The 8,900-nt window shown below is 40.4% G+C and overlaps 1 protein-coding gene across 1 annotated transcript in view; it reads left to right on the plus strand.

The window, feature by feature from the left end:
- Positions 1 to 7,851, plus strand: part of ODAD2 (outer dynein arm docking complex subunit 2) — a gene marked incomplete at its 3' end in the record, with an annotated part of 115,860 nt that extends 108,009 nt beyond the window's left edge. The window contains exons 17-18 of the mRNA XM_082850920.1: positions 6,276 to 6,464; positions 7,603 to 7,851. Coding sequence (XP_082707046.1) covers positions 6,276 to 6,464; positions 7,603 to 7,851 — 438 coding nt within the window. The remainder of the gene's footprint in view (positions 1 to 6,275; positions 6,465 to 7,602) is intronic.
- Between the last annotated feature and the right edge of the window lie 1,049 nt (positions 7,852 to 8,900).

The following is an 8,900-nucleotide window of genomic DNA, read 5'->3' on the forward strand; positions in this document are numbered from 1 at the left end:
AGGATGAGCTGATTCAACAGCTCAACGGTGTCTTCAAGGACCAGGCTCTTGTCCTCTTTCTGTTCTGCCATTCTCAGTGTTGTTATAAATAGGAAAACTTTTCCAGAAGATTTCTGAGTTGTCATCTCAGAAGTCATTAGCCACAACTGGGCCATATCTAGGCCATCCCTAAGCAAATCATTGGCAAGGGGAAGGAGACTTCGAGGATAGATTTAGGCCTCTGGGGTTAGAGACGCCCTCTCCTGATGCTTGCCTGTGAGAATTAGGCAACCAAACAAAATCAAGACTTGGCCGATTCATTTTGCTGTGCAGTAAAAGCTAACACAACATTGTAAAGCAACTATACCCCAATAAAAATTAATTAAAAATAACTAAAACTGATTACAAATTCTATCTAAAATATAGTTGTTTTATTTGATTTATCTTTATTAAAATTCTATTATATGTGAAAATATAGTCATATATTTATTAAATAACATATAAAAAGAATATGTTGCAAAAAAAGACTTTGCAAACACGAGAGGATGAGGGTTTTGGACAAAACCATCGAAAAGAATATGGAAGGCAGTGGGTGACCAACACTGAGAAGGGGAGTGGGGAAATTTTCATGGAGCAGCTGTTATTTAAGGTGCTATTAAAAGATGAGTCAGAGTTTTCAGAACTGAGTAGGAGTTTGTAGTTTGGTAGGGCTAAACTCCAGGTAAAGAAAATAACTTGGTCAAAGATATAAAAGAACATGGTACGTCGGGAACAGCAATAATCCTAGAGGCCGGAATATAGCTTATGCAAAAGAGTATGGGAAAGAAGAGGTTGGGAAAATAAGTGAATGTCATTTAGACCTGATCCTGAAGGAAATGAAGCCAGTAAAGGATTTTAAGAAATCTTCTGTCCCTTTGTCAACGTCTTTCTAGTCTTTTTGGAGGTCTGACACTCATTCCCAACTAGGTGCCTCAGGAAGGGCCTGTGTTAGCATCACTCCCTGAAGTCATCCATGTTTATAACAGTTTTATCCTTGAAGGTCATTGGGCTTCAAACTTTTGGAAGTTAGAACCTTGCTTCACATTTTCTCTTGAGTAGCTCACACGTGTTACTTTCTTTTCCTTTGCATAAACCATTGCTGTTGGAAAGTCTAAGGATAATAGCTTATTATTTTCTTTAGAAGTGCCTTGGTCTTTTTGCCTGGAAGACCAAAGAATCTTTCTCTGTTTTATTACTGTCCAGCAGTTGTACTAGTATTTGTCTTGATGTTAGCCAATTCTGGGCCAGTTTTCCCTGGTATATTGAGTGACCTTTCAATATATTCTCAGGTTTTATTTATTTCGGGAGAGAGTTTTCTTGAATTACAGTTTTATAAAATTTTGCTCTCTTGTATTGCTTTGTTTCCTTCTTGGGGGCTCTTACTGTACATATATTAGATCTTCTCTGCCTGTTTATTCTCTTGAAGTTTTTGTTAGCTCTTTTTCCATCCTTTTGGAGTTTTCACATCTTCTATTTATTTAAAGATATTTCCCATTTTGTTTATTCATTCTTGTGTTACTTCTAGTTTACTCTTTATTTCCAAAATTAATTTTAATTTTATTTCTAACTTTTTATGGATATTTAAAAGTGGGTTTTTAGTAATCACCTCATTTGTGAGCTTTAATAATTCTAATCATACTTTCTATGATTTTCTTTTTTTCATTTTTTTCTTGTAGTAACTCCAAATGGAAATTGACTGTGGTCTTTTTATATATAGTGCATTTTTAACTGAAATGAGTTTTCATGGTCTTTTAGGAGAGAGATGTGGGCCAGGGTAGCATTTTTAATTTCATGGTTCTTAGGATGCCATGTCTGCTACTTTCACAGTGATGGAGAGTAGGCTCAGACTCCTGTGCTCTCTTGCCCTCTTTTTATCTAGACTTTCTCTTCTCTTCTTCCTGTTACCCTTGCCTTGTTCAATTAGGATGCAACCCCAGTAGTTTCTCCTCAGTGCTGGCTTTGTCCTGTGACAAGGCTTCAGTTTTAAGAATTCGTGGGACTCAGACCTATAGAACATTCTAGCACCATCATACCTGTGTGTCCTTTTAGTTTTATCCATCCATCAGAGCCTGAAAAGTCAGCTCCCAGCTTCTGTTGCTGTTCCTGAGCTTTCCAATGTGACCTAATGGCAATTTGGTTTCCCTTTGCTTTTCCCCTGCAGATTTCAGAGTTTCTTAGAGCATGTGGGCTTTGTAGCGCTTGGTAACTTGTCCTGATCAGCTTGTATTTGGGGGTTGGTGTAGATATCTAGTTGCTGAATGTTGTTGTATGTGTTGTCCCTTTTTTGTTTTGCTATAATACTTGCTCTGTTTCCATAGGGAAATTCAAAAACTATGCCCACCATCATCTTTCAGGAATTCCTCCAGTTTTTTCTCAAGAAAAAAATTGTTAGATAATTATATAATTGATAAATTTATTAGATTATTGATGCATATAACATCACTTAGAAAAGGTTGGGCATATCTGGATTCAAATCCCACTTCTGCCACTTATCAGTTTTCTTTTCACATATTAGTTCATTTCTCTGAGGTTTTTCTCATCTATAAGGTGGAAATACTACTACAACTACCACTACCAAGTACTACCTCAAAGAGTAATTTGAATTAAATTAAGTTGGACGTTTGACCAGAGGTTAATAAATTCACGTTTATAATCTTCTGGTTTGCTTGCATCCTAAAGCACAGAAGTGTAATAAGGTGACAATGTAGAAAGATAATTTCTTTTGTGTTACTTAAAAACCTTTATTGTAGAATTTTAGAAAAAATGGCAATTAAATATTTTCAAAATAATTTTATTGATACATCAGAATTAGGAAGTGTGTCCTAACTATCAGAAATTATATTTAAATTTGACATTGAGAACAAGCCCACCAATATTGCTGATACCATCTCACCTAGCAATCAGGAGAGGCAACATGTTCTGGACAAAGATGCTTTGCCCTTAAAATTGGGAAGAACCTGACTTAGGCCCTTCCTTCATCATTTCCTAGAAGCTTAGTTTGGTTTGTTATACCCTCAGTGAAAATTTTCCTTCCATAGCTGCAAGTTTGCATGTAATCAAATTCAATAAATGTTAATTGAGCATGTACTCACTGTTAGAAACTGGCTTAGGCACTGGACATATAACACTGAGCTAGACAGACAGAGTCCCTGCCCTCCTGGAACTTACAGTTCAAGGTCAAAGGCAAACAGATAAGCTAATACTGCATAGAGTATTATAAACAGAGAAGAGGGACTTCCCTTGTGGCACAGTAGTTTAGAGTCCACCTGCCAATGCAGGGGACGTGGGTTTGGGCCCTGGTCCGGGAAGATCCCACATGCCACGGAGCAGATAGGCCTGTGCGCCACAGCTACTGAGCCTGCGTTCTAGAGCCCGTGAGCCACAACTACTGAGCCCATGTGCTGCAACTACTGAAGCCCACGTGCCTAGGGCCCATGCTCCTCTATGGGAGAAGCCACCACAATGAGAGGCCCAGGCACCCCAGCAAAGAGTGGCCCCTGCTCACCACAGCTAGAGAAAGCCCACACGCAGCAACTGAGATCCCAAAATAAATAATAAATAAAATAAATAAATTAAAAATTAAAAAAATAAACAGAGAAGAACCAGGTATTATAGGAGGAGCGGCTTAACTCAGACTTGAGGTTCAGGAAAGGCTTCCCGAAGAAAATGGCACATTAGCTAGTAGCTGAGGATGTGTAGGAATCCCCAAGCCAATAGGAAAGCAGACAAAAGGGCATGTGCAAAGGCAAGGAGACACGCAGGCAGCACATCTGAGGACGTACAACGAAGGACTAATGCATGAACAGTGCTTCCAATACTGGTTGAAGTTCAGACTCACCAGGAGAGTTTTTAAAGAATCAGATTTTTTTTATAGGCCCCAGCCCAGACTTGCTGAACTACATTCTCAGAGAACATTTCAGGATTCTGGCTGTTAGCTCCTCTGGGGAGCCACTGGCTTAGGGTGTGTGTGGGGCTGGGGAAGGGGGCTCCAGTTAGGGAGGGCGAGGCAGGGAACCCAGGGGTGCACTGGGAAGGGCTGTAAAGCATGTGTGGAGTTGGGATTTTATCCTAAGGGTGGGGGAGCTATGGAAGGACTGGGGAGGTATGGGGATGAGGAGATCAGATTCATGATTTATAAGGATCATGGAGTTTACTAAGGCATGGCCCCTGCCGTCATGAGTGATACAATCTAGTTTATGAGGTTCAACATCTTTGAACCTCAGGTTTTAAAATCAAAAATGGAAAAACAGTATCTACTTTGCATGGTTATTTGGAGGTTTAACTGAGATAATTTATGCACAAAGTGCCTGACATATAGTTGATACTCAAAAGATGTGAATTTCTGTTGTTTGAGAAAACCACGGAGCCAGATAATTGGTGGACATCACGCAGCCGCTGTCCAACACCAGGGGAGGTGGGGTTTCTGTTTCGCCATCTATCTCCAGGTTCCTCTGACAAATTCCTTGTCTCTGCCCACATGGCCATACCGGGACAGAAAGCCCGCTTTTTCTCACTTACTACCTCAGTTACGGTCTTTATGCTGATGACTTCCAAGTCTCTACCTCTAGCCTGGTGTTCACTCCTGAGCCCCAGAGCCGCAAAGCCAACTGACTCCTTAAGTGGAACCCTCCACTTAAATGTCTTGTGGGTACTTCTTCTGTTACCTAACACCACCCTTTCCCACACCAAGAAAACAAAACAAAACCCCACTTTCCAACATTATCAACACCACTAGGGCAAGTCAGAAGCATGGGAATTGAGTCACTCGTCCTTATCTTCTCCAGTGAACCCTCACAAGTCCACACCCTTCTCCTCAGGCTGGACCATCACCTCCTCCAAACCACCACCGCCTGTTACCTGGACTTGTGAAACAGCCTGAGTCCCCAACGCCTTTCTTTGCCCCAACCCTGCAATCTTGAGGGACCCCCATGAGACAAAATGGAGAAAATCGCCTCGCCTGCTTCCCCACACAGTTAGTAAGCCTCTTCAGCGGCTTCCGCATGCCGCCGAAGCGAGCCTTACGGTCTCCCATTCTCCCTCTCCTACTTCATGCTCTAACCATCCTGACCTGGAAGAAAGTACCTTGTCTCCCACTCTCGGTTCCTCACCCAGAATCCCCTTCACATTGGACAGCCCCTCGCCCCTGAGGTCTCAGCTGGCAAACATCATGGTGGAGGGGCACTCCTTGAATCTTTACACCAGCCAGGAGTCCCTCGCACACGTATTTGTAGTGTCTTGCCCTCTTCCCCATTAACGCTACTCGGTCTGCTTGTAGCTTCCTAGTGCCCATCTTCCCCACTAGACTGTAGCGACGTGGTGGCTGAAGAGTGTTCACAGTCAGTCCACGTTGTTCACGGATTCTATCTGGGGAGTCACCTGCTTGCCCACATTTTTTGTAACTCCCAAATCAGCGCTCAGGGCACTTTCTCAGTCATTCTTGGACATGCACAGAAAAGTAAAATTTTAAGTTGCCCGACACACGCACTCTCAGTGGGGGTTGGGCAAGCGGACGCTCTGTGCGCTTGTCTCCGCCCTTGGACCATCAACAAGCCTCCGTTGTGCAGTCTGCTTAGTGCCGTGTTTTCCACATTTTTGTGTTTTTTGTTGGTTTCACTGTTGAAAATGGCCCCCATGCATAGTACTGAAGTGCAGTCTAGTGTTCCTAAGTGCAAGAAAGCTGTGATGTGCCTTATGGAGAAAATACATGTGCTAGATAAGCTTCATTCAGGCATGAGTTACAGTGTATTGTCTATGGGTTCAATGTTAATGAATTAACGCATATGAAATGAGATGTCTTTAAGCAGAAGCACACATAAAACAAGGTTATATTTTGATCAGTTCGTGACAATGTGACCAGAGGCTTGCTGGAAGCTAGCCCTGTATCTCCCCTAGTAGCAATGGTTCAGTATTAGCTAATTCTGTTTCTGTGATGATTTAATAGAACATAACTACTGCAATAATAAGACTCAATGTGTTTTGTTAACTTCTATATCCCCAGTAGTTATCACAGTGACTCTCACGTAATAGTTGTTCAATACACATTTGTGGAAACGGACCTGTCTCTGTGTATGTGTTGTACATACATACATGTATGTATGTGTGTATAACATAACATGTAAATATTTATATGACATATAAATTGAATTTTTTTCACGCCGAAGGTATACCTCACAGCCTTATCATTACTTTGTGCTTTTAAAAAAAATGCTAAACATAGGTTTATTTTTGATATCATCTTTATTTTTATTGTTATCTAGGATGCTGGAGAGATGGTTCGTTCCTTTGTTGGTGGTTTGGAACTTGTTGTCAATTTACTGAAATCAGATAATAAAGAAGTTTTGGCGAGTGTATGTGCTGCTATTACCAATATAGCAAAAGACCAAGAAAATTTAGCTGTTATCACAGATCATGGAGTTGTCCCTTTATTGTCCAAACTAGCAAATACAGTAAGTAATGTATCTTTTTATTTCAAAATGTATATTGTCATAAGATATCACGGTGTAGTAGCAAAAACAATGAGCTTAAAATCCAGAGACCTGGATTCAAGTTTAATATCTGTCACTTGTGAGGTATGAGATTTTAGTGAATCATTTAGTTTCTCTGAGACTAATAAACGTGAAAGTATATTTCAAACTGAAATCATCACCATCGTCGTTGTTACGAGCCTTAAGGTAATTGTTCATGCCAACTTCAGAAGTTAAATGCTCCTCTCCCAGCTTAGCAAGCTTGGGTCGATGGCATTCTTGAGCTAGAAGGTTTTGGCAATCGCTGTATTGTTTACCCAGAGTTGTGCCAGATAGAACAAGCAGGCTTGAGAGATAATGACTTCACCATGACCAGAGGTATTTGAGCATAGCTTGAACTTGGCAGAAAAGTCGTGGAGCAGAAATTCAATGATTGGAAGCCTGCTTGGTCTAGAAGACTTTTGGGCCAGTCTAATACTAAATTCCTGAGAATATCTGCCAGTTTCAGTTAAGGACACCAAGTTGTGACCTGAATTGAGAGAACAGTACAATTAATAGACAGAAAATTATGGTGTTATTCAGTTGTATTCTATCTGTATGAGGTAATTACATCCAGAAAGAAGTATGTGGTCTGTGTAAACAATACAGAAGGAAAATGGCAGACTCAAAACCTGTCCTCGTCTGCTGCAGTGTCTTCTCCCTCTTGGGAACCAAGGTGTATTCCTGATGTGGAAGTATTCCTAAGGTGAAGAGGTAGAATTAATCCACTTCCCCCAGTTATCTGGCAGGCTCCCTTAAGAGTGTCCAGGATTCCTTAGTTGTTTTTATTACTTGGCCACTCGCTGATCTGTAGCTCTGTGTTGTGAGTAGACTTGCTCAAAAGGAAATTGAACCTTGAGCAAATAACTAATGCCAGACACCTGATCGCCTTTACCTGCATGCACTCCACTCCGTTCATAAAAAGAAAATGCAGGATTGAACCTTGATGCATTGGTGACCCACCAGAATACTAGTTCCCATCAAGACACCACCTGAGCAGCCAGTGGGTAATAAACACCTAGAGCAAAAGTATCACAGGGTCATTATGATGCACATGCCATAATCCCTTCTCCTTGTGCAGAATGATGATACACTGAGACGTCATCTAGCAGAAGCCATTTCACGTTGCTGTATGTGGGGCAGAAACAGAGTGGCCTTTGGCGAGCACAAGGCAGTGGCTCCATTAGTGCGGTACCTGAAATCAAATGACACCAACGTGCACAGAGCGACAGCCCAAGCCTTGTACCAGCTTTCGGAAGATGCCGATAACTGCATCACCATGCATGAGAATGGCGCAGTGAAGGTACTGTTGACCAACTTCGTGGCTTAGTTCAAGTTATGTCAATGTAGGTTGGGAAGAAACTTAAGTGATGTTAAGGTTTTACTGAAAGGGGTATTTGAACACACAAAACTGCCCACCTGTTGCATCATGGCTGCAAATGAGCCGTGTGTTATCATTATCATGATTTGTGCTGCAGAAAAGTTGCGTGGAGACAGAATTTTTCTCAATTGAAAACTATAAAGTGAACTCAGTTAAATAAGTACAAGTTCCATAATCTGAATTGGATTAAAGAAAATGTATAGTGCATGAATAATCAGTGGTATTCATAATTCTGTTTAATATTTTATTTACTTAGCACTTAAATAATAAAATACAGACACCAAATGCACAGCAAAGGAGCTGACAAACAGCAGCTAGACAGTCTTGCCAGTCTTAACCACAAGCAAAGAACCAACTCAAAGACATGTTTTTTAAAAAAAAACAACAACAAAAAACTGTACATCAGATTTTCTTTGCCTTTAACTAATATCCAGGTGGGAAAGTTTCTGCACGTAGACTTTGATATATCTATACATTGGAAACCACCTAGAGCTTATTCTGAGTGGAATGTTTTGATGACAACAGACAGAAAAATACTTAAGAGTACATGAACAGCTTACAAGTATTAGGAGAAATTGATTTCAAATTCTAGCTCTCTCTGTGGCTTGTTTCCTTGTACAATGTAATTTTACTGTCTGTCACCTCAGTTTGGAGCCTCTGACAGCCAGCTGCATTTACATTTTGAAATGTATACCCAAAGTTAGCTTGATCTTTTAGACAAAAGCTAATAAAATCTTAAGTTAATCATATCTTGTCAAACTTACATATGCTGAATATGAAACATCTATGGAGGAATGACTCTTAGAATGCCAGTTGGTAATTTTTTGAGGCCATTATTTTAATTTATCCTTAAACCTATTATAGCTGAAGAATACGATGTTAATTTTTCTGAAATTAAACCCAGTTTACATTTAAATGTGCCAACTTTTCCATTATAAATCCATTTTTTCAGCACATAGGTTAGGCCATATTAATTTTTTCAAGCAAAACACTGGCAT

This window comes from Leucopleurus acutus, assembly GCF_964270905.1.
Source record: "Leucopleurus acutus genome assembly, chromosome: 1".
NCBI lineage: Eukaryota > Metazoa > Chordata > Mammalia > Artiodactyla > Delphinidae > Leucopleurus > Leucopleurus acutus.